Below are 27,180 nucleotides of genomic sequence, written 5' to 3' on the forward strand. Positions count from 1 at the left end.
ATGGTAGAGGGAACATTGGAGAGGACAATTCTCTGTGACGGATTGATCAAATGTCTGACTGTGGTGGTCGTATTATTGATAGAAAGAGATTTGTGATTGTTCGCAAAGGTCTTGGCGGCCGTTATACTGTCAAAATAGATACAGACTCTATTATTAGCTATACGTGAGACAAAGCAAATAGCGTTAGGCCCGGTGAATTTTGCAACTGTTTGTATGTAATCTTTTAGGGAAGTGCCCTCTATGGCGTCAATAATGATTGCTTGATGTTTACTGGGGAATACATCGTTGGACGCAGCTGAAGCATAGGATTTTGTTGGTTGTTCAGTTGGAAGGTGTTGTACGTTACTGTTTGATGATGAATTGAGTTCCATATTAAGATTGTCTTGGTCAGGAGGTTTGTCACTGTTCCACTCTTTTCGGTTCATTCTGCCGCTATCGTGGCAGGACAACAATAAGTGTTGATCTGCGCGCCGACATGACACAATGAAATTGATTGAATTTTGATTTGAACTACACTGGCACTCGCGAGCGATAGTAAACACGTCTATTCTGTTTGCTTGCTCGAGAGCAACTTATCTAAAAATATGTATAATGAATCACATATGAAATTGCGGGTGATTTTAAAACAATTTTAAAAATACAAGTTAAAAAATGAAAGCTTAACATCGTGGGTTTTGCAGTTTTTACCCCTTTTTCGCGATAATGTGTTATGCGCGTGAGTTTTTAACTATACAACTATTTCATGAATGGATCTATTTCCTAAATACACTTTCATTTGCTTGAATCATTTGCAAAAATTGATTTTTGTAATGATAAGAATCACAAATAAATTATTATTTTCCAAATTCCTTTCCGAGATCATAGTTTTAAAAATATGAAGTTATCATAGTAGCGGTCTTGGAAATTTCTTTACAAATTAACTAATAACCATTCTCGTATTTTTTTTTATTAATAACACAATAACATGTTAATCATAACTGGTATGTTCCGTTTCATTGCAAATCTATTTACTCTTATTGTTTATGTTTCACCGTTCTCTCACGCTGCTTCAGCGAACACGCACTTTCTAATAATTTTCATCACACGATTACATTTTATTACAAATAACAATAAAACGAACAAATTGATAATAAAAATGGTATTATTTATACAATAGGCGTCATATGTTCAAAGTGGGTTAGTAGAACTTATCTAAAACTATAAATAATGGTATTAACACTTTATCTACCGCTAGCCTATTAATTAGCTTTTTGATTTCCAACGCTTATCGACCGGTAGCCTATTTATCGGCTTTTTCATTGCCAACGCTTATCGACCGCTAGCCTATTAATAGGCTTTTCGATTGCCAATGCTTGTCGAAAAATTGAATTACTGTTACCTTGAATTTATTTTATGAATGTTAGTTTATACGGCCCTTTATTATATAAAATAAATGCAAAATAAAGTATAAATATTAATAAAATTACCTTCCTTTGAAACAAAAGGAATAAGCACAACACAATGAATAGCGAAAATTTAGCCGGTACTGGAAGTAAGTGCGCGCGCGACTCAGCCGGTACTTAGTGACTGGCAGCCTCAAAAACGACCGGTCAATAAAGTGTTAAGTTCGAACAAAATTTCTTGTTTTCGTAGAAGTTATTAAAATAATAATTATAGAGTAAGGATTGTTGTATTAATCTATCATAACTAGTCTATCGTAGCTAATACGGGACGTACTAGTTTGCTTTAACAGTTTTTTAAAACATTAATCGCAAGAAAAGTTTAGATTTTTAAAAGTGTGGCCTCGTGATAAAGTTTACAATGTAAGATAATATTTACAACTTTCAACATCATAAAAGTCATTTTTCAACTCGAATTTTTCAACAAAGTAATTCTTATATTTATAAAAAGAAATGAAACGGTGAAGAACTATTGAAGAAATCGATGCTTACAAAACGGGCACACAGTTAGAACTAACTAAAAAGATTGCCACAGCAGTACATACGAGGTGTGACACAAAAGTAACGAGACTAGGTCTGTAACTTGAAAAAACAATGGAATTAGCAGCAATTGTTTTTGTGGCATCATCCCACATACCTCCTCTATCCATGTTGCCAATTTCGATTGAATCGGTCATACCATTTGGAAATATTGCGTTATTTAGTGAACACGTGCAACTGCATTCTGCCGGAAAAATGTCTAACGTAACAACCGAACAGCGAATAAACATCAAGTTTCTTGTAAAATTTGTTGAAATCTATTGTAACATGTGATGAGACATGTATTTTTACCTATGACTCACAAAGTAAGCGCCAGTCGATGCAATGGAAATCTTCAGGATCCCCAAAATCGAAAAAAGAACGCATGTCAAAATCAAAATTCGACATTAATGGAATTGTAATGATTGAGTGGTTTCCCAGTGGTCAGACTGTTAACTAACACTATTACATTGAAATACTAAAAAGACTTCGTGAAAAAATTAGGAAAAAAAGGCCACAGTTGTGAAGCGATGGATGGCTGTTTCTCCGAGACAAAGCACCCGCTCACACGGCACTCTCTGTCAAGCAGTTTCTGACCAGCAAAATTATTATTGTGATAGGAAATCCTCCTTATTCGCCTGATTTGGCTTCATGCGACTTTTTTTTATTTCCTAAAGTTAAATTTTGCTTAAAGGGAATCCATTTCACCTCAGTTGAAGAGGTTCAGCCAAAAACGGAGAATCGTCCGAAAGGACTTCCAAAAACCTCGTTCCAGAATTGTTACCAGCAATAGCAGCGCCGAATGCATAAGTGTGTGAATGCTGAAGGGGACTACTTTGAAGGTGATAATGTCACGGAGAACTGATTCTGCAGGTACAATGATTTAGTGGACTAGTCTCGTTACTTTTGTGTCACACCTCGTACATCTATACTTGGAATACTCGCAGGCCCCAGATCGTTATTAAACAAGGATGTAAAAGGATGTGAAAAGGATGTAAAACAAGGAAAACGTAGCTTACAAGGAAACATATCTGTTCCAGAAGTCCGAATATCGTTGAGAGACTCCGCGGGAACTTAAATGTCGCGCTATTGGCCATAATAAGACGAGTTCGTGAATCACAAATACATGGTGTGATCCATAAGTAATGCGAAGGAAATTTCTGAGCCGCTTCTGTTGGTCGGAGGGGGATCGGACCGCGTACGTTAGATGCGGGGGACCCTTAGCTTTCCAATGAACCCGGTCCCAGGGCTCTCCGAGCTGTGAAGGGGACAGGACGTTAATTTTTGTGACCCCCTGTTTGGTGACCGTGTCACGGAAAAAGTGGAGTCGACTATCGGAACAACGATATGTGATAAAGCTTTTGTGCTAAACTAAACAAATCTCTTGAGGAGACAACTAAAATGATTCGTGAGGCTTATGGGGACTCTGTTCTGTCGTACTCACATATTTCGAGGTGGTTAAAGGCCTTTAACGAAGGGCGGGAAGAGGTTTCCGATGATCAACGCTCTGGGCGGCCACCAACCAGCAAAACAGTCCGTCAAACAGTCCATAAAGAATTTCTTCCTGAAGATCAGATAGTTAACACCGCCTACTAAGTGGATGTGCTGGAAAGACTGCGAAAAAGCGTCGTCAGGACAAGAAAACACATCCCCGGTACCTGGATACTGCATCACGACAACGCACCGTGCCACAACGCGCTGCGAGTACGAGAGTTTTTGACCCAAAACCAAGTGTTAACACTTCCCCAACCCCCCTATAGTCCTGACCTGGCACCGGCAGACTTTTTCTTGTTCCCCCGGATCAAGGCACCCCTGAAAGGAACGCGTTTCTCGTCCGTACAGGACATTCAAGCGGCCGTGACTGAGGCCCTAAAAGCGGTTCCGGAAAACGCATTCCAGGAAGCGTACCGTTTATGGCAGGGTCGCTGGAAAAAATGTGTAGATGCCCAAGGGCAGTACTTTAAAGATTTTAAGTATTTGTAAGAATTGGTACAATAAATTCCTTTAAAAAAAAATACTTCGCATTACTTATAGAACACACCATGTATGCTCGCGAACGAGACATCGCCCGTTACCGATCCTTTTCACACGTAATTGTATTTACTATTCGTGGTCCTTGTTTTCCTGCGTACCTGCGCCCTATATCGATTAGGATCTGTCACGCATCACCGGTTTCGCTGATCGATGCCGACACATCTTTCCGTCTTCCGTAAGTTTTGTTCCGGCTCTTGGAGTACTCATACGCACCCGAGTTCTTTATGATTCGAATTCCGTGTAATTGTGATAATCCGCCGAGCAACTTTCGTTAATCCGATCTGCCGCGTACGGATAAAATTACGGGAACATCGTACCCGCAATATTTTCCTTTTTGTACCGTTAATTCCTGCGAGTTACGCACATTACGGCTGTCGTCGTCACAGCACGTGGTCCCACTTTTCTCTCACAGTCGGTATTCCGCGTCTCTGCGGTCAGCTCTTGATCGCTGCTTATTTTTAACCGACTTCGAAAAAGGAGGAAGTTACTCAATTCGATCAGTATATTTTTTTTTTTTTCTATGTATGCCCGTCGATTACGGCTAGCTGGATGGACCGATCGGAACGAAACCTTTTGCATATGGTAGGTTCTGACTCCCCATTGGCACCATTATAAAAAAAATTTTCATTTTTTAATTGCAAAGTATTGTTATTGCAAAAAACCGGCAACTTTTGAAATAAACTTTTCTCGATTTTAGTGCGCTTTTAATATCTTATCACGGACATGATTCTGAACAGTTTTGTTCATGTACAAATTTCGCGGAAAGCTTTAGTTTTCGAGATATTAGCGAAAAATTGTTGTTAACTTTTGAAATCAACTTCGAACGATTTTAATGTCTTTCAAGTATGTTGTTAGGGTCGTGGTTCTGGACAACTTTCTCCTCTTGCATAATTGACGGAAAGCTTTTGTTTTCGAGATATTAGCGAAAAAAATTGAAAAACGAATATCCATGTTGTCTTTTACTTAATTATGTTCATGGCATTTACGCAGACAAAAAAAGCCCGGAAGAACTGTCTCACAGTATCCTATACAATTCTTCCCATTCCACTAAAAAGCGTGAAATAAAATAATTTTAAGAAAAAAAATACGCCGACTTCGAAATGCACTAAAAAGTATAAAATAATTTCTGTTTCCTAATGAAGTAATTTCTATTTCATTCAATCATACAATTACGTAGCAGATATGAATGAAACCTACTTACAGTTTGGTAGTATAGTAAATACATTTCAACCTTTTCGGAGGCGGCGCAAAATTAAAAGATTTTCTTGAACATGTCAACTTTTGGACAGCCGAACATAGGCAAAGTTTGTATATCTATTTTTTTTCTATACATATAACTCGACAGCACGCCGCGAAGTAGGTGTTAGCGCGTATAGAATGTAACTATGGTCTATCTAGATTCATAGAGTATGCGACGGAAAGACTCGATCGCCGCATATACTATAAAAATAGAGCCTATCTGCTGCAATTTTGGTAATTCCCGCGGTGTGGGCTCCGTTTATAGGTTCTTAGATCCATGGCTTCCACATGCGAACGAAGTCGATTCAATTTCATTTATGTAGGAATGGATCGGAGGGATGGTCGAATTAAAATGGCTCAACTTTTAACAAATAATGAATTTAATATAACGAATAAAGAATAATGAGGACAATGAATTTAATACGTCTTTACAGGAACGCGTCCGAAACAGGTCTAATCCTGTCGTCGATTGCCTTTTGGCCATGCACACTTCTTTTGTCATTTTCACGCATTCTTTTGCACACGCACACGTACTCACCCGCAGTCGTTCGTACTCTCTCTCTCTCACACACTTCCACGTATACTCTCTTGCACTCTCACTCGCACGTTCGTCCATGTTCGCATTCCCTCATTTATATCAGAAACGTTGCGAAATGAAGATGCAGTCGTTACATTTACGTATATTACCAGATATATCTATAATGGTTCGTATTGCTTCTCAGGATTTATTAATTTCCAATACGTCATACCACAACCAACTGGTTATTGGCAACAACGTTTACTGAGGTATTTTTAATTTTGCGCCGCCTCCGAAAAGGTTGAAATGTATTTAATACACTACCTAACGAGTAAATAGGTTTCATTCATATCTGTTACGTAATTGTATGATTCAATGAAATAGAAATTATTTTATACTTTTTAGTGCATTTCGAAGTCGGTGTATTTTTTTTTCTTAAAAGTATTTTTATACTTTTTAGTGCATTTTGAAGACGGCGTATTTTTTTTCTTAAAATTATTTTATCGTTATTATCATTGCGTGAAGATTCCGTCGCGTTCGGAGCTAACGCATAGTTCCGCCCAAGACTTCCGTCGCGTTCGCACGCAGTAATTGTGGTCAAGGGCAAGATTTCCGTGCGTTTCCGTCGTATTTTCGTCTACCGGTCGTTGAGTGAACTCATGTGCTCTTTGTTACGTATTGAATTGTGCAATCTAAAATAAAGTGATTGTGATTGTTCCACGCATAACAGGTGTTAACAGTCAATTTCCCCTCCTTTACTCCCGATTCAAAAAATTGAATTAAAACCTAGCACAATACCTAACAACATCGAACCAAGATACACCGATTTTAATGAAATTTATGTGAAACATAGTTCTCAAGAAAATATTTGACATGTATTTTTTTTATCGGCCATCATTTACATTGAAGGGATGAAAATAGCCCTTAAAGTTGGAAGCTGAAATCGTACTTTTGGGAATATTTCCGGAATGAGAGGAAAAAATTGGAAGCTTTTTTTTAAATTGTTCGTCTTTAAATAGGGAATTTTTGTGTATAAAAAAATTTTAATTCTCATCGGTCAGGTGACGTAAACAACATAACACGCGGTCCCAAAGTCACAAACAAGATAAGTCAAAAAGAGTAGCATAGTTTGGAGATAAGAGAGAATATAAGAACAGAAGCAAGCAGGCGCGTGTGAGCTAAGTTAGAGCCAGATCATAATCTGCGGAGTCAGATTCATTCAAGATCGTTTTATCAACATCTTTGTAACCACAATCAGCACATTGTAAAGCAGTGCAGAGCTTTCTCATGCGTAACATAATAAACTTTATTTGTTTAAATAATGTACGATCGCGAATTCGCGAGATAAGATAAAAATGAATCGAGTTGCTACTTGATCGTTGTGCTTATTCTGAGTTGCTCAGAATATAATTAGCTGAATATTTATGGGTATCCTGTCAAGCCCAAAACGTTTCACTCCTACAATTTTAAACGGATAATTAAGACCACATGAACGTCTCCATAACTTGACGTTCTTAACTATTGACAATAGCTTTCTAACAGGCCAAAAAGGCACATCAGTCTAGTGCCAATATATCTTTCCTTAACGAAGTTTATATCCTTGATCCTAAAGTAGGCACTCCTGCGATGTGCAGTGTTTATGAAATCCTTACTTACTCGACGGGTCAAGGCACTCGGACTCGGTCATTCAACAGTCTCGTAGTGTGCCCCATTACCTGGTTCCTTTGAAGGACCCAAATCATTCAAGTGTTTGGATCACTTTATTAACAAACGATATTTACAATCTTAGAACGGAGGCAAAGGTCTCACGATCTCATTCGCTGAACCATCTCACCAATCACTATTTTTTCCAAATAACAAACTGTCCTGATTGGTCCTTTATGGTGACGCCTACATGACCTGGAATTCCTCTATTCCTTCCTTTCTGGCAGTTTTGAGGCAACTTGTTCAGTCTTGCGTTACTTTTGGTGGACTTATGAGTCACCCTTGCGAATCATCGCAACTGTGGACTACTTTTGGTGACGCACACTCACCCTTGCGCACCATCATCGCAATTGAACTACTTGTTGAACCTGTATCAAGACACGAAGGTACTGTAGAGTACGAAGTGGGACTGAAACAAATTCCGTTGATCTGATCTACATTGAGATGATCTATAAGCCGCACGAGCCGCAATACATTAGTATTTCGAACTGCCTTCCTTACAATTTCACAATCAAATTTATCAACGTAACCTGCTGTCATTCCAACGAAGAATCTATCAACTAGTGGGATGATGATTGACAACCTTCTCTGACTTGGACACGCCAGTGTGAAGGACCCTGAACCACTCTATAGAGGGTATTCGGCTACTGGTGGGTATAATTTTAGGGAGTGGTAGCTGGGGTGATTCTGAACAACTTCTTCTTTTACCAAAATGCTGGTTAAATCTTAGTTTTTGAATTATTAATGAAAAACACTGACCAATCAGAGCGAGAGAATAGTGCGCGCCCAAATGTGAGAGCGATGGATGCAAGTGTCACAGTAGATAACACGTCAACCCAAACTCAAGAGTAACAAGATGATTCTCAAGCGATAACTCCATAACCCCCAAAAACACATGATTCACAAGCGATAAGCCAATAGTCCCGAAAACAACTGACTCATTCAATGTACAATATATAATCCCCGCCTTTGACATAATAAACTAGTTCTTCCTTGACTTTCAAAGCCGAAGCTCTGACTCTCCATTATTCGACAAAATCCATAGTTTCGCGACGCGTATCCTAAAAAATCCGTAAAGATCAAAAGTTTAACTTCAGAAACCGTAGATACAGTTGTACTGGTGTTAGTTTATTTCATCCGCGGAAATACTCCCGTGACACAAGCATGACGGTTAACCTTGGTCATGTACAAATAAATCGTATTTTATAAATAAGTAGTTATAAAATTCACAAATATTAATAAATATAAATTTATTAACGGAGCTCATTGTATGGATGAAACGAAAGTAAAGGTGAAGACCAAGCACAGTTTTTTTTAAATAATTAATCAAGTAAAAAGGGTGACTGTCATATTTGATGTTTTCCGTATAATAATGGTACAATTTTCGGGATCCATACTAAACAAACACATAAGTGCACACGCACCACGATTGTCCAGTCCTTAGTATCGAAATGTTAAAAATGTCCATCTTTTTCCACATGAATTCGTTTACGAAAGTTCCTCACCATGTACAAACTACACATTATGCGTGATGAATGATGCAAAGAAAAAAGTCAGTTATTGCAAAAGTTATCCAGTCCAGTTATATTTTTCGACGTGTCTGTACACATCGTTAGAGAGGATGAGCGCCGCATTCTTTTGTTCATATCCAATTAAATATGTTGCAAGTTTCGTCAGTCGGTCACAAACTCGTGAATATGCCAGTTTTTTTTTTTTTGTTCTCAATATATCTATATTTTTTTTGTTTGTTCTCAATATATCTATATTATTAAATACTATTTTTCTTTAAACCGGACTGTTTTTCTTTACCCAAATAACTACAATAGGAAGGAAAGTGACAGTAGAGATGACGAGGGAACGGTTTTTTTTGGGTTTCCCCAGAAATTTTATTATGGGCCTATAACAGACCGCGGACTTGACTAGGAGGGATGGTTTCGATCTTAGTTTATAGTGTAGTGGTAAAGTATATTGTTTTATTGACTTTTTTGACTCTCAATGTTTATGAGGTCATAGGTATCGTGACTCTATGTTGTACGGTGTGTTGTGCCATCGCACAAAATATTTCGAAAATTTATAATTTTTGTTTAAATTTTTGTACTAAATGTTGAACTAGTTCTTGCAACTTTGTGTATGTAAACTATGGATTAAAATAGGGGATACGTGTTTTTCGAATTTGTTGTTTTTAGCGATGATTATTATAGGGTAATAAATTTCAGTCAAGAGATACAAATTATCTGCGCGTTATGTGTTCATATACAGGGTGTCCCGCAATTAGTGTAGGACCCGAAAAGGGGTGGTAGGTGGGGCGATTCTGAACAACTTTTTCCTTTGCCAAAATATTGGTTGAGGCTCCATTTTCGAGTTATTAGCAAAAAACACTGACCAATGAGAGCGCGCATAGACCGGGTGCGCGAAAGCGTGAGCAAAAGCTTCGAATATGACGGCCGATCGTCGTCGTGAACAAATGTATCGATACTGTCGGAATAACGTCGGTATAATAGAAAGCTGTTAGATGAAAGTTACGTTGAATAATGAATAAAAAAATCTGGATTATTGTTGAATTATCATTCATTCATGAATAAGAAATAACAAAATTAGTCTCTACTCACGTAATCAAAGTAAATCGAATTTATTCGATACGTTTATTCGTTATGGCAAAGAAATAACGGATAAAATATGGAAAATTATTTTCGTTCGATATTGTGATGATGAAAAAGAACAAATTCTCATTTTTAAAAAATTAAATACCTTTTCTATTCAACAAATAAAAATTTGAATTGAATAATTAATAAATTTAAATGTAACTCACCCATTGAACTGCAAATAATCACGATGAAAATGCATCTCTGTCACTGGGTCGATCCACCGATCCTTACTGTTCTCATAAATAATAGAAACTCTGAAAAAACTCTCAAGAAACTTCACTGTCACTTATCACTGTCATCTCTCATTATTAGTTTTCATTATCACTTTTTTCTGTCATTTTTCACTAATTTTCACTAATTTTCACTGTGAATTTAACACATAAATACGACGAATGAAAACACATAAACGAATATTCATAAATAATTTAAACTATATTATCTTGAAAGCAAGAAAACAGAATTTTGTATTAAAAACAACGATACATTTTATTTCAACACGTATCTTTCGACAATAAACGATGACTGTCGATCGACGCCGCAGTCGTTCAACAGATCATCGTTGCATGGCAACCGTTCGCGACGTATGCTTCGCGATCGAGAACGAAACCGCGATCCGTGGCCAGTCTAACAATGTCTTCTAATAAAATACAATATAATATCGATTCCTCAATTCGGATACCTTATAATGAGAATATAGCGTATCGTTAAACATACATATCTATGTATAATCGTTCACGCGTTTTCATTCGGTCCGTTTACCGGTCGTGCTTATGTTGTGCAATTATTAGAAAGAGACAGTGAAATAAATTGAGAGTTCATTGACCCTGCCAGGATATCAGCTGTTGATGCTCTGATCGGTGGATCTACCCGGTGACATAAATATTTTTTATCGAAGCTAGTTTTTTCATGAATCAATGGGTAAGTTTCATTTAAGTTGTTTCCATATTTTTAAAATTATACGTACGCAGCAATTGATTTATTTCACTTCAATGAGGTACTGCATTAGATATTTTATTTCAATGTTATCCCATTTCGTAGGGAAGGTACTCATTCGTTTTGAAACGTGAATTTATTCATTTGCTTCATTAGAATAATCGACAGAATGAATTTTCGTGAATTTTTTCTTTTTCCTTTTTGAAGGCTTAAAATAAATACAAGATACTTGGTCTGGGTAAATAACAACTAATTGGTTTATCTCCTATTCACGAATTACGAAGAACTTAATATTATTCTTAACTTCTTAATTCATTATTCAATTTAACTTTCACCTAATAGCTTCCTGTTATACCGACGCTATACCGACGTTATACCGACGTTATACCGACGGTATCGATACGTTTGTTCACGACGACGATCGGCCGTCATATTCGAAGCTGTCGCTCTCGCTTTCGCGCGGCCGGTCTGTGCACGCTCTCATTGGTCAGTGTTTTTTGCTAATAACTCGAAAATGGAGCCTCAACCAATATTTTGGCAAAGGAAAAAGTTGTTCAGAATCGCCCTACCTACCACGCCTTTTCGGGTCCTACACTAATTGCGGGACACCCTGTATATACAAATAGTTGGGTTTATATATCAATTGTTCCAAAAAGACCATCACATGCAAGTAACCTTTTGCTACAAATAACTTAATATAATTTTATGGATAATAATAAGCAACATCAATTAATACATTCAAAAATAAATATATAATTCCATTTAAAGTAAAAGTAGTAAAAATAATTCCATTTAAAGTGTCACCTATATGACTTTTCAGCATCTATTCATTAAAGGAACTATTTATAAGTTGCGACACCGCTGAAACTATACATTTTGCACCTAAATTATTTTTTAATACGAAATATAGTACACAAGAAATTTACATTTATAAAGAACGGATTAGCCTATAACAATTTTTAGAAACGCTTTCCGAACAAACGCTTAAATTATAGCAGGCATGTAATAACAAACTTACCCGTTGATAGAAGTGATGCGGTTCCCTGCCAAATTTAGGTGTATCAATTCGTACGTTCGGGAGAAAATTTCATCTGGTAGCGTAGTCAGTTTATTGTAACTGAGATCCAGCTCCAACAAACGGCGTAATTTGTAAAAAACACTTTCATCTAGTGACAGCAAATCATTTCTCCCCAAACTGATATTTTCTAATGATCTAAGACTCCAAAATATATTTTTCGGCAACATGATCCAACCGTTATATTCTAATTTTAGCTCTTTAAGTTGCGTTAGATTTCCGAAAAATGTCTCTGGTAGAGTCATATTATTTCTATTATTGCATAAGGTTATACGTTTCAGTTTAGCGTTCTGCTTCAGTAAATGTGTCGGTAATGAGTTGAAGCTGTTGTTATCTAATTTCAGCACTTCCATATTTTCTATCTTTGCGAAAATGTTTTCTGGCAAAGAGTTTAAATTGTTGGAACTCAGGTCTAAAGATGTTAAAGAAACGAGTTTGTCGAATATACCGGACTTAAGCTGCGTCAAGTTATTCAATGAAAAGTTCAACGTCTGCAGCTTCGTAAGAGGATCGAATGTACCGGATTCAATTTCATTAATTGAGTTGTTACTCAATTCTAACACTTTGAGTGTTGGAGTGTTATTAAAAATCCTTGGAGCTAATCGTACATTGTTATTCCGTAAATCGAGAACAACAAGGTGAGATACATCCGCGAAAATGTCACTACTAAGGTGCGTTATACCATTGCTTGATAGAATTATCTGCTGCAAATGTGGGAAACCTTTCAAATGATTCCTGGTTAGGATGGTGCTCAAATTACCAAACGGTTTAAACAGTAACTTTTTCACTTCCTGTCTGCCAGTTGGGCTCGCGTAGTGTCCTAGGCTCCAGTTCATTGATAGATCGCACTTCTGCTTGAATAAGTAATTAAACATGTCAAAGGTTGACCGTTGTTGCTTGTGACACGGCATCTAAACAGGAGAAAAATTTTTAACGGACTAACTGACATGATGTTTACTGATTTCGAGTTTGACTATTGTAAGGAGGTGAGCAAAAACATAATATTTAGAAAGATAATTAATTTAGTTTTTATCAGTGAAGAATTTTTAGAGCGTGATGTATTACTCTACTGATTACTTATTGTAATAGAACAGTCAGCAATATAGTCACAGTTTTAATATAAACTTTATATGTTTCTCGTTATGAACGACTCAGTTTCTGAATTCTTATTTTGCTTTTACTTATTTTTTTGTTATTGATATCTCTTAATTATTCGTTTTATTTCCATTGTGGCGGTTTCTCTTCTACGCTCGTCGCGACTAAACGGCGTATAAGATCGAGACTTGATTTTCTCGTTAGTACTCGGTGAATCTTCCTATTCATACTAATAGTTCCTGTCTATCCCTTCCATAGATCCCCACGTCTAAGACAAGGGCCTGCTAGGATGCCTTATTGACGAGTCCACTAGCGGGTCCCGAACGGAACGCCCACTCCCTTTCCTTCATTTTTCGTAGCCCTTCCACTAGCTACAATTATTAACTAGCTTACGATACTTGACGATGCATTATAAGTTCGATCGAAATCAGCATGGTTCTAATACTTTTTTAAGTGTATAAATATTATGAGTATTATGAAAAAATATTAGTTTCATTTTTGGGATGGTTTGGATTATTTTAAATACACAAAAAGCAAAATTAAAATTATAGAAATACGAGACATGATTAATAACTTAATTCAATTAAGTGATAGAAAGTTGGATGACATCGATGAAATCGTGAGTCGTTACTATTACGTTGCGAGTAAAATCGAATCGATGACGACTGCCGGAACTTCATCAGCACGAATCAATGATACATTCGATAACGCGATGTGGTATTATAATATCATAATAGTAGATGGGCTGCGCACCCTGAAATTGCCGGTAGCCGAACTACCGAAATTCGACGGAAGCATCGACAAATGGCTTTCTAGGATGGTTTTCTAGATGTAGAAAAATTTCTATACTTGAAGAGTTCTCTTCAGGGCGACACGCTAAATAAAATTTTACCTTTTAACGCGAGCGCGGAAAATTATTAACGTGTGGCGTCTCTTAGTTGATTCGTCGAGAAACGGCGTATACTCGTTACGAAACATTACGACCCTATTACTGATATAAATTCAGTGACCAAGGCAACCTCTAACGAGCTCGCAAAATTAATTGATGAGATTCGTCAAAATATTAGCATGTTGAAGTTGTTCGGAGTCGATCCGGATCCGGATTTCATTATTCGCGTACTGGAAAGGGCGCTGCCGAGTGAAATCCCCCCAAAATGGGAAGAAACCCTGAATTGAGACGTCCTTTCCACGTTAGATCAATTTTACACATTTATTCGTGAAACTTCGTTCCGACTGCTCACGTTCGAGCAAGATATCGGTCGCGGCAACACAGTAATAGCAGAGAAACGTCGATCCGATCATAATTCGCGCGCGGTAAAAACACGTAAAGTCGAGTCTAGTGCGCGGGCATTTGCTACTGACACTATGCGTTAACGTCAACGTATTTTTAAGGGTCTTCGAGGGCAATTAGCTGACGCTATTTTGCCTTTAAATAATTTATGATAGGAATAGTGTTCCTACAGATCTGGCCACGGAGTGGGGAAGGTGAGAATGCTGAAAGAGAATGAATGAAGTTCGGCAAATTTGCCATGAATCAAGCGTGAAAAGAAATGAATGAGGCCGATCGTGTAAGTACTTTCCATCGTGGTACATGGCGTTCAGTTGTGAATGCTCGTGAATGATTCATCTATCTTATTCCTTCTGGTAAGAGGACTTTGGTGAACCACTGAGCACTTACCCCAAAATCTGAATCGTTACGCATTGTGTGAAAGTGAGATAATTAGATTTTCTGACATACGGTATGAATTATTAGTGCGTATTGCAATCAATTCCATTTTGCTTTTAACTGCCCGACATTTAGCAAATTAACGATATCGCAGCGGTGGGACGCGGTTAAACACAAGAAACTATGCAAAAATTTTCTTCTTTCCCACCGCGAACAATGAAAATCGTCACGATGAGAGCATCGCGAGAATTTTCATCATACTTTACTTCACCGTTTCGGGAAACAACAAACATCCGCCGTGCCGTCAATATCAGTGTCAAAATCCTTGAACGAAACCGTGAAATCAAAATCTACATGAAAGCCAGAAATCGCGTTAACTACCGTGCATCGTAATTTCGGAATTGCTTGCGATTAATGTGATTTATACTGATCCGTTTTAGTAATATGTCTAGACTCATAAGAAGTTCAATAGCAAGAGAGCGATCTATCGATCTGCACGGGCCACGTAGGTTCGGAGTTCATGATAACGATAGGGGGGAGCCCGTTCGCGCTTGCGCCGACATAATCCCAAAATTGATGGGGCCTGCTACGGCGCGACGTGTCCTTTTAACTATGTGAACGTAGCAGCAACCCTGTCGTACGGTTACAAGCTATTATAAAAGCAACACTACCAACCACCATATTCAACCATACTGTAACACTTCCGAACTACATAATACTGAAAATAAAAAACAAAAGAAAGCTCAAAAAGACCTGACAAAAACAGAAAACTCCATACAACAAAAGACTTCTAAACGCAGCTACCAAAAAATTGAAAGCAACACTCGAAGACTACAGTAACAAGCAATTCAACAACTTCATTATCAACTTATCCCCATCTAAGGACGCATACTATTCACTATGGAAAGCCATACAAAAAATGAAACGCCCTATACGTTATATTCCGGTAATTAAAACAGCAACGGGTAAATAAGGTAAATCTAACTCACAAGGGACATCACCCAATTGATACACGCCGATTTTTATGAAATTTTTATATATTATAGAACTGAAAAAAACTATTTGACACTTATTTTTTTTATCGCCAAATATCCACTCTGAAGTGGTGAAAATAACCCTTAAAGTTGGGGTTGAAAAAACTATTTTCGCAAATATCTCGGAAACTATTAGGCCTAGACAAAAAATTCAAAGTTCAAATTCAAAAAATGTAATATAACACAATTGCCAGAATACTATGTTATAGAAATCAGTCGTACGCCGAACGGAAGGTATAAAATGTACGTATAATTTCAACGACAGTAATATTTTTTTTATAAGCGAAATTGAAAATTCCAATTTACCCGTATTTTTTCCTTGGACCCACAGTTTATGTACGTGAAATTTGATCAAAATGGTACCACGTTTTATAAAAAAAAATTTGCAAAACAATGTTAATTTTTAACATATTTTTCAGACAAATGAATTTTTAAAAAATCCACTGACGCCATATTATTGTCCTTCTAAAACAGAAAAATTTGCACTTTGAATTTTTTGTCTAGGCCTAATAGCTCCCGAGATATTTGCGAAAATAGTTTTTTCAACCCCAACTTTAAGGGTTATTTTCACCACTTCAGTGTGGATGTTTGGCGATAAAAAAAATACGTGTCAAATATTTTTTCGAGTTCTATATCATATAAAAATTTCATAAAAATCGGCGTGTATCAATTGAGTGACGTCCCTTGTCAGAAAAGGCCGAAACATTTGCCGAACACCTACGTAAAACTTGCCAACACCACTCATTCGATAGCCCAAGCCCACAGGACGAAATACTTAATTTTACCGAACTATCGGACACAATAGGTGACGAAACAATTTGCAGAACGAAGTTAAGCGAAGTAAAAAGAATCATACATAGAATCCAAATTAAGAAAACTCCCGGACATGATGCCATCAACGGCCCCCAAAGGCCATAAGGTACCTAATTATTCTATTCAATTCTGTGCTAAGAATAAAATACTTCCCTAGCCAATGGAAAATAGCCTAAAAGTTATCATGCTACTCAAACCTGAGAAAGATCCACATTTTACTACTTCATACAGACCGATTTCACTTCCAATTATGTCTAAAATCCTCGAATGAATAATATCAGTTAGAATAAAAATAATTATAGCGGAAAGGATCTTCATCCCTGATTATCAATTCGGTTTTCGCAATAAACATACAACCATTAAGCAAATACATAGGATACTCAATAAGGTCATTACATGCTTCGAAAACAAAGCATACTGGTTCTGCTGTTTTTTTAGACATCGAGAAAGCCTTTTATAAGGTCTGGCATCAAGGCTTACTGTATAAAGCAGCAACCAATTTTCCTGCACCGTACTACCATCTCATGAAGTCATATCTATCTAATAGAAAATTTCAGGTAAAATTCCAGAACGAATATACCAAACTGTACACGATACACGCTGGAGACACTGCAAGGCAGTGTGTTAGGATCGATTCCTTACAACCTTTACACCTTAGATATACCAACATCACGGGACACTTCATTATCGACCTATGCGGACGACACTGCTATTCTGGCCATCCGCGTCAACGTTAATACTATTACACAACTTTTGCAGCAGAACTTATTTACCCTCGAAACCTGGTTTAATAAATGGAAAATAAAAGTTAATGAAGGACAATTAAATCACATAATATTCACACTTAGGAAACAGAAATCTCCTGCCGTATACCTAAATGGTAAACCTATTCCACAAACCAACATCATTAAATACCTAGGTATAATATTCTGTTCAACTCAAAGCATGCGAATATCAGATTTTTGTTCATCAGATGAAGCTACAGAATTTTCAAATAACACATTTTAAGACGTTTTGAAAATGTATATTTTATATGCAAATATTCTATTATAGTTGCATCAGTTTTATGTTATATTGAAGTAATGTTTTATTGTTTTCAAGTGACATTCAATAGAACTAAATTCAATAGAGCTATTTATGAGAAATGAAGAAATTTTAATTGAATAAGAAAATAATATGTGTTACGTACCAGATCGGGTATCAATAATTTTTTATGTGATAATGCTAAATCTTTAGAGGCACAGTCAACTACAAATATTCCGTCCATTTCATTCTCTCTACAAAGGCACTGTTTTACATGTGATTTCGAGTTTAGATATTTGGAAGACTTTGATTTTGAAGTATGCACAGACACATTATACATCTGTTCCTGTCCATGACAAATTGAATCATATCCTGGGTTTATAATGAAGTAATTTCGAACGTAAGGATGCATTTTTCCTTCCAAGTAGCGGACAAAATCATATAGATTGCAGTCACATATTATAGGATTGCTGCCAACGAATATGTTTACGGCACGTGCTTTATTTTGATATTTCGCTATTTCTTCTGCCCGAGTCATATAAATATGCTGTATTTTATTATGTTGGAGATATACTGTAATGTTGTCCGATACAAATTGTAGATCTTCAGCCTGAAATAAAGTCATACAACAAAGAAGTTATTTAGAGATTATAATTAAACAAATGTGATGAATATACCATTTATGGTCGCTGTCTTATGTATTTAGTATGTATTAAATATTCTTATTTAAATTTGTTTGAATGCATAAGCCCACTTAAGTGGAGATTGTGTAGGCATCATTGACTATTAGCACACTTTACATTCTCATTCTACTATTTAATTCAGTAGACTAGGACATATAAACATTTGGTAATTTCCACACCTTCACAAACAATGCTTAACGTGCGATTAAATATTTGCGGACAAAGCTCACTTTTTTAAACAATATTTAAAGAAAACATGGACGAAATAAACAAAACTTTTATTTTGTTGTTTTTTCCGTTTATGCTGTTACTGTCATTTCGAAATATTAATTAGTAAAATACTAATATTGAAATTATAGAAAAAGAAACAGAAACAATTTGTGGAAGATTACAAACAAATGTAACTCTTTGATAAAATAGATACGAGTTATTTAACTGTATTGTTTTATAATCACAGCTTTTTAATTGTACTTTTTGGTGAAGTAAGGAATTTTTTGCTAACTTACTGATATGTAAGATATTTCGTTGTAGCTCAGGTCCAGTATACGCAGCTGTGTGTGGTCCTTAACCCAATCTTCGAATATGTGTGATATATTGTTTTTGCTCAAACTCAATATACTGAGAGAAGTGCAATTGTGAAAAGGTGATTTGTTTCCGTATTCATTTTTGATCGAAGATGACAATGTAAGTTGATTATAGGATATATCAGCGATCTTTAAATTCTTCAGGGAATTAAAACTAGTATCTTCAATTTCTTGCAATCGATTATGTGACAAATCTAATACTTCCAACGATTTCAAGTTGCTAAACAGATCCCTGTAATTTTGAACAGAAGAAATTTCGCAGAAGCAGTGTAAATTTTGAAAATGAAAAGATATCTTAATACCGAGTAAATGGAGTGTATTCTTTTCACACGGGGTACATGCCAAATGTATCGAGTCATATTATTGGAGTATTATAACATAAACCAATTATAAATCAATATTGAAGAAAAGTCAGCAGCCTGAACTGTTACACGGGAATCAATTGGTTTCATATAGAACAAGAACAGATGCAATAACTCTGTTTTTTTGTAAATACGTTTCAAATATTATGAAGTCTATGTAATTTAACCTGGATGTTATTAATACTTAGTTTGATAGCACAGCACATACTTTTAAAAACCTGAAGAACAATGACTTTGAATGCAACATCTTAAGAGGTTCAATACGAAATATTTTTTCTCTGAATTATGTTATTACCTCGTAAAATGAGTTTCCTGTTCTTTATAATACTTAATAATACCTCTAAGATCATGTAAATTATAATAATACATAATAATAATTCGACAATGATTTCGAAAACACACGACCTCTCTTATTTCGATGATTTTTTAATACATTATAGAATCAGTCTTTCATACACATATAACCACCAATCAGGTTTAGTTTCTGAACTATTCGCAAAAAAACTCTTGGCATAATTTCATTAAATTTCGCGTATGAACGTGTGTCGACAGCAGCAAACGTAGTAGAGTTCATTCTCATAACTACGTATTTTTAATTATTGCATTTTCACCATAACTATGTAATAACATTACTTATGAATTCGTTTTATTGTAACATTTGTTCTTATCCTTAATACAGTAATCATTCGATAGAAGCAAAAATATTATCCCCACCACTTGGAGAGGGCGACCCCTCGAAACGTGCAGAGCTCGCTCGGCGAGAAATGTAACTGATGTTTCGAGTTGAGGAAAATTCCTATAACTGTACATGTGTAAATATAAAACTTCTTTATTTTTTATTTTTTCGTCATCCAACTTTTATTAATAAATTTTTCTCATTTTTCTTATCAAAATAAGGTCAAACACAATATAACTTGAAATGAAAAAGGAAGAAACGCTGCGACAGTTGGCAAAGATAAAAGGTCTGTTCAATTGTTTAAATTGCCAATGTCTTGCTAACTTTTTTGTTTTTAATCAATTTTCTATACAATTTTTTCCATCATATTCGTAACATTTTTCTGAATAAAATGAGACCAAACATGACGTAGTTGCAGTCATATTTACTTGCAATAATTTATTGAAGTTGTTGTATCCCGCAGGGATTCAGGTTTATTATATTTAATGAAATCTGATCCAAATCCGAATTTTAGGCAAGTGTTTATTTAGCGTGTACAATAAGCTCGATATTTCATCATGTGGTGGAGACATTCCACAGTTCGCTGAACAAAAATGAAAATCTAACTGGTTTTTGGGAAGGTGTAGGGATATATGTATACATATACATATGTTGTATTCCGTAGGGATTCAGGTGTATTGTATTTAATAAAATTTGATCCCACTCAGAATTTTAGACAAGTTTTTATTTAACGCGTACAATAAGCTCAATATTTTATCGTGGTCATTGGAGGGATTGAGTAGTTGGACAGGATATACAGGATGTCCTAGTTTTTTCCAGCCAAACTTTGCCAGTGTGTTCTACGCGTAAAAGTAAGGAAAAAATGTTATATGAACATATGCTCTTAAACGTTTTATTAAGGAGTTATAACTAATAATACAAAATTATAATGAACTGGCATTTCGTCGACGTATTCGTAATAACGGACATCAGTTCCAAATGTTAATTCGGTAATAAAATATTAATACAAAATGTGGATGTCAATTACCAGAGCAAATAGACATAAGAGTTTATATAAACAGAAATAGAGGTATTTATAATACCTTCGTACACTGTGTCGACGAAATGCTAGTTCATTATAATTTTGTATTCTTAGTTGTAATTCCTTAAGAAAACATTTAAGAGCATATGTTCATTTAACATTTTTTTCTCATTTTTGCGTGTAGAACACGCTTGCAAAGTTTGACTAGAAAAAACTAGGATACCCTGTATATATTTGTATAGGCTAGCATACAACAAAGTAAAGTCCTCCATGTAAGCGTAACATTTAAAATTACAAATAAACATGTTCTGAATTACGTTGTGTTTGGTCTTATATTAATTATGAAAATGACACGTATATTGGTGACAGTTTCATAAAAAAAAAAAACATAAAAAGTTTTTTATTCTTGTAATACAATTGTCTCACCAGTTTCGTGTCAACCGTTCAATCGCGAAGACGTGTAACAACAGTACCGTCGAGTGTGCCTCATATACAGTGCATGGGTGTTAGTGAAAGTGCCACAGTGCACTGGTGTTAGTGCCTTCACAATAATCGGCTCCGTATCACTCGGATACGGAATACAGCCAACTAAAATGAAATCATCAACAGATTATTACCGACAATCCGACGAAGCATCTGAGTACAGAGGCTCCTCATCCATAACTCCAATAGAGAAAACCCCAATCCAAAATAATTCAATCCCAGACGGATCCTACGCTCACGCTGCAAAATACGAATCTATTCCAACTAAAGATCAAGCCATTATCCTCTAAGCAATGGACGGCATAAGTATTTGTTAGCGTCAACGTATTTTGGAGGGTCGTCGAGGGCAATTAGCCTGTGCTATTTTGCCTTTGAACGATTTATGATAGGGATGGACTATGTGAGGTCTATGCGAGAGGTTGTTTATGAGAGTCTAAGTGAGGCGACAGATGGTGGCTATTGACTTGGAGTCAAGTGGTCATCAGATGTCGCAGGACTGTGTTCTTTGTCAGTTTGTTATTGCTTTACCTAAATGTATAGGAACGTTGTTCCTAAAGGATCTGGCCACGGAGTGGGGAAGGCATCCTTGCCTTTGATAAGAGGACTGAGTTTGACCTCTCGGCACTTACCCCAGAACCTTGAGTTGATTCGGTCTTTGCCTTTGCCTTTTTGTCTAGCAGAATATTTTAAAAGTTTCATCTTTTTCTAACATCAGAAGTGGGATTACGTGACGCCGCCCGGATACAGTGAATTGCGATTATTCAGTGTATCGTTGTTGTTGTGCGTGTGTATTTCTTTGTGACACTTAAAACATTAATTATATTTTACAATGGAATCGGGTGCGCCGCTATCTTCCCTTGACGAGCTCGTTCGTCAGGTGTTGTTGAAGATCGGAGAGAGTGTTGCGTCGTGTTCCGCGACCTCCGGGAATTCGACTGCTCCTACACAGACTGGAGTTATTCCTGAATTTAGTGGTAGTGACATTGGGGAGGATGCGAACAGTTGGTGCAAGGTAGTGGAGGAGATTACAAAGGCTTGTTCGACCCAAGTGCGTTTGAATTTGGCGACGCATGCGTTAAGGGGGCCCGCGAAATCGTGGTATCACGACTGGAAGGGTCAGCCACGCACGTGGGAGAAATTTTGTGAAGATTTGTGTTCGGTCTTTGTAACGAGAAAAAACTTACATGAAAGACTGTCTCGCGCCGTGGCGTATAACAGTGATTCCGCAAAGACGTACGCCGAATATGCGCGTACGAAACTGTTCTACCTGGAACAAACTCGTGTCGCGTTCCAGACGGAAGAATTGATTGAGCTCATTATAGGAGCTGTGACGGATCAGACCATTCGGCAATCATTGTTAAATGGTCAGTATAAAACCACAGCCGAGTTAATAGTGGGCTTAACACAGTTTGTGAAGCCTACCACGGAGAAGGAAGCATCAGAGGATCGTCGCAAGGAGCAAGCGGATAAGCAGCAACGGGGCAAAAAGCGCTGCTATTCATGTGATGAAGTGGGGCATATTCAAGTTAATTGCCCGAAAAAGCGGAAGCTGGAACAGAAAGAGAAACCAGGGAAGCGCCTGACGTGCACCTTTTGCTCGAAGAAGGGGCACGAAGAATCAAATTGTTGGGCGAAACAGCGCGCACCATCTCAGCCAGGACGTAAGAGGGCTGAAGCAAATATTTGCAGTCTGGCAGATTGTAAGACTACGCCAGTGTTGATACAAGGAGTGTTGGTGCCTTCATTATTGGACACAGGAGCAGATTGCTCCCTAATTAAGGAGAGTGTGGCACGGAAGGCGAGCTGTAAGGTTATGCCGAGTGCAACAATAGTGCGTGGTTTGGGTAACGTGAGTGTGACGACATTGGGGCGTACCACGGTTATCCTACAAGCGGAAGATGCATCCGTTGAATTGGACTTTCTGGTGGTGGCTGACGAAGATTTGGCCTATGACGCAATTGTGGGAAGAAACGTGTTGGAAGGTGGCAACCTGAGGTTGGTGACCAGCGCGGAGGGAACCAGGTTGGAGCGGGTCAATGGAACATCTTTGCCGGAGAAAAGGACCGTGGGCCAATGCTACGTTGTTGGCAGTGGAAATTCTAATGAACGGAGCGTCCTGGAGTCGCTGATAGGAAAGTATCAGCACATGATAGCTCCTACGGATTCTTCTCGATGCGTAACGACCGGGGAGATGAAAATTAATACGAAGTCCGACCAGGTAATAAATTACCACCCGTACCGTCTGTCCCTCGCGGAGCGAGAAAAGGTATGTGCTATTGTTGCTGATTTACTTAGTAAGAATATAATTCGTGAAAGCACTTCTTCGTTCGCGAGCCCGATTATTTTGGTTAAGAAGAAGAACGGTAGCGACCGCATGTGTGTCGACTACCGCGCTTTGAATAGGATAACGGTTAGGGATCGTTACCCCTTACCGTTGATTGAGGATCAACTTGATCGGTTGGGTAAAGGGAAATATTTTACTACTTTAGACATGGAATCGGGCTTTCATCAGATTCCGATAGCCAGTGATTCCATTGAGAAGACCGCGTTTGTGACTCCGGATGGTCATTATGAATATCTTAGGATGCCATTTGGGTTATCGAATGCACCGGCCGTGTTTCAAAGGGCTATAAATAGGGCATTAGGACCGTTAAGAAACTCAGTGGCTTTAGTTTACATGGATGATATTTTAATTCCTTCAGAGACAATTGAGGAAGGTTTGCAAAAATTAGATCTCGTTCTGAAGGCTTTGTCGGAAGCCGGTTTCACTTTGAATCTGGCGAAATGTAAATTTTTTGAGACTACGGTAGAGTATTTGGGTAGGGAAGTCTCTGCCGACGGAATTCGACCTGGCAAGGGGAAATTGAAAGCGCTGCTTGAGGCACCTGTCCCCACGAACGTACGACAGGTTCGGCAGTTTATGGGCCTGGCGAGTTATTTTCGCAAATTCGTCCCGGAATTTGCTTCGCGTGCCTCGCCCATTACAAAACTGTTGCGAAAGGATCAATCGTGGCAGTGGGGTCAGGAGCAGGAGAGCGCTCGACAGTATATTTTATCGAATCTTAGCTCGCAGCCTTTGTTAACTGTTTTTGATCCGGTTCGCGAGACGGAACTTCACACCGATGCAAGCTCAATTGGCTACGGTGCCATATTGTTTCAACGTGTGAATGGGGATTTGCGGGTAGTCTCTTATTTTAGTCGTCGGACAACTCCGGAAGAGTCACGGTATCACTCTTATGAATTGGAAACGTTAGCCATAGTTAATGCTCTTAAATATTTTCGCGTGTATTTGTTGGGGATTAAGTTTAAAATCGTTACTGACTGTAACGCCATTAAAGCCACCAGTACAAAAAAGGATTTGTTGCCTCGTATTGCCCGGTGGTGGGTTTACCTTCAGGATTTTACTTTTGATTTAGAATATCGTAAGGGAAAGTATGTTGAACACGTAGACTTTTTAAGTAGGAATCCACCGGTAGACCGTCAGGTAAATGTCATTTGTGAAGGGTCGTGGTTAGAGTTAGCGCAGGCTAAAGATCCGGAGACCCAGGATATAATAAACCGAGTCCGCAATAAAGAATCAATTAGTAGTGATTATGTTATTAGGCAAAATATCCTATGTAGGAAAATATTAAAGGATAATGGGCGGACGATTTATAGGAATTATGTACCGAAGGGGAGTCGGTTTGGATTGTTGCGTTTGTACCATGACGAAAATTGTCATGTAGGGTTCGATAAAACGTATGACCGTATCGCACAAAGGTATTGGTTCCCGCGTGCACGGAGTTTTGTAAAGAAATATTTAGAACATTGTATAACGTGTGTTGTTGCGAAGAAACATAGTGGGCCGAAGCAAGGGTTATTGCATTCGATACCTAAATCGGCGATTCCGTTTGACACCATACATGGTGATTGTGTAGGACCATTTCCCGAATCGCGGGATGGTTATAAACATATATTGATAATTGTTGATAGTTTTACGAAATACGTTCAACTGATCGCATTAAAGTCTTTGAGTGGCCCGGAAACATTGCAGGTTTTTCGTGATCGGCTAACTCTTTTCGGTACACCGCGACGGGTGGTCCTTGATCGCGCGACGAATTTTACTTATAAGCCGCTTCAACAGCTATTTTGTAGACATGGGGTAGAATTACATTTAATTGCTACCGGGGCACCGCGAGCGAATGGACAGGCGGAACGGTATGTGGCTACTGTGACGAATCTGCTTACGGTTGAAGCAGCAAATTCGACAGAATGGCCGAACAAAATTCCGAAAATTCAGTTGTCTTTAAATACGACTGTACAGAGTTCGACCGGGTTTTCACCTATGCGATTGTTATTAGGGATCGAGCGTAGTGCAGGTAGTGCAGCAGCGGCCGAAAGAGAACTTCCGGAAACGGGAGAGCGGATCGACGTTGTCGCAGATAGAGCTCTCGCGGCGGAACGATTAGTTAAGAATGCTGAATTGCAGGATAGGCGCTTTAATAAACATCGTAGGGATACTGTTGATTATAAAGAGGGTGATACGGTATTTGTGCGCCCTGCGGATACTCGTCGGGCTAAGCTAGATGTAAAATTTATAGGACCTTTTAAAATAGTTCGGGTATTAGAAAAGGACAGATTTGAAATTGTCGGGAAAAGCGGTAAATCGCAGGTAGCGCCGAAAGACCGGTTGCGGTTGTGGAAAGGCGAATGGTCAGGCGACAATGATTTAGTTTCGGACGATGAACCGTGTTAGCGGTTTAATTTAAAAATAATATTTTAGAGTTAGGTTAGCTTCATTCTGTATTAAAAAAGAAAAAAAAAGAAAACAGTATTTTAGTATTAATTTATGTAATCTTTAGTTTATTTTTCTCATTATTTTCTTGTGTTAATTGATATTTATTAGTGTTTTAGAATTTTCGGTATAATAAATTATATTAAAGGAATAGATTTTTGTTAGTTTTGTATTTCCTTATTTGATTAGTTGCCTAAACATTTAGATTATAGTTAGGCAAGAAGGCTAGGTATTTGATGAATGTTTATGAGAAAGATTAATTGGTTGTTGCAATTCTATGTGGTGCTAGTTGAGTGCCAGGTTGAGATGGAATGTTGACTGATTGGGTCAATAGTTTTATGTGAGTGTACGGAGGAAAAGATTATGGTATGAATTTGGCTATGGGGGCACGTGGTGTCTGCCAGCAAAAGTTGAATGTGGGATACGCATCTTGTGGATGGTATCGTTTGTTTGCGCGGTATTCGCCAGTTTGTAAATACCGTGGCTGCCGGATGATACTGTGAGTGTCATCTGGAGGTGACGCACTTGCGGGTGTAGTCATCGTGGAAATAACGTATGAAAGGCGACAATGTCGTGTACGGAATAGAGTAACGTTATGTATTCGAAGGAACCTCTATCATTGGGTGACATTAAGGTCATGGATTTGGTATGTTGCCTTGCGAAAGACGACGTTTGAAAGGTACACGAATTGCGCGGAATAGAGGACGTTATGTTGGTAAAGTGTGACGGTAACTGCAGCAGGGTACAGGTAAAGTACGGAGCTGTGGAGGTTACGACGCCGGGAAACACTTGGTGTGGAAGCGTTTGGTCTTAGCAAGGGCAGGGCACGTGAGAGGTGCGGAGCCAAGGGCTATGTGACTT

At 37.7% G+C, this 27,180-nt stretch overlaps 2 protein-coding genes across 2 annotated transcripts in view; one reads left to right on the forward strand and one right to left on the reverse strand.

The window, feature by feature from the left end:
* Positions 1 to 20,216, reverse strand: part of LOC100879391 (uncharacterized) — a 34,862-nt gene extending 14,646 nt beyond the window's left edge. The window contains exons 1-3 of the mRNA XM_076540558.1: positions 18,926 to 20,216; positions 17,903 to 18,346; positions 12,049 to 13,016 (exon numbers count right to left, since the gene is read on the reverse strand). Of these exons, the coding sequence (XP_076396673.1) occupies positions 12,049 to 13,016; positions 17,903 to 18,274 (1,340 nt within the window). The 5' untranslated portion in view covers positions 18,275 to 18,346; positions 18,926 to 20,216. The remainder of the gene's footprint in view (positions 1 to 12,048; positions 13,017 to 17,902; positions 18,347 to 18,925) is intronic.
* The window catches only part of LOC143265902 (uncharacterized), a 155,148-nt gene continuing 130,586 nt past the window's right edge, over positions 2,619 to 27,180 (forward strand). Inside the window, exon 1 of the mRNA XM_076540543.1 lies at positions 2,619 to 2,831. The gene's annotated coding sequence lies outside the window, so the exon portion shown is untranslated. The remainder of the gene's footprint in view (positions 2,832 to 27,180) is intronic.

Source organism: Megachile rotundata, chromosome 15, assembly GCF_050947335.1.
Source record: "Megachile rotundata isolate GNS110a chromosome 15, iyMegRotu1, whole genome shotgun sequence".
Taxonomy (NCBI): domain Eukaryota; kingdom Metazoa; phylum Arthropoda; class Insecta; order Hymenoptera; family Megachilidae; genus Megachile; species Megachile rotundata.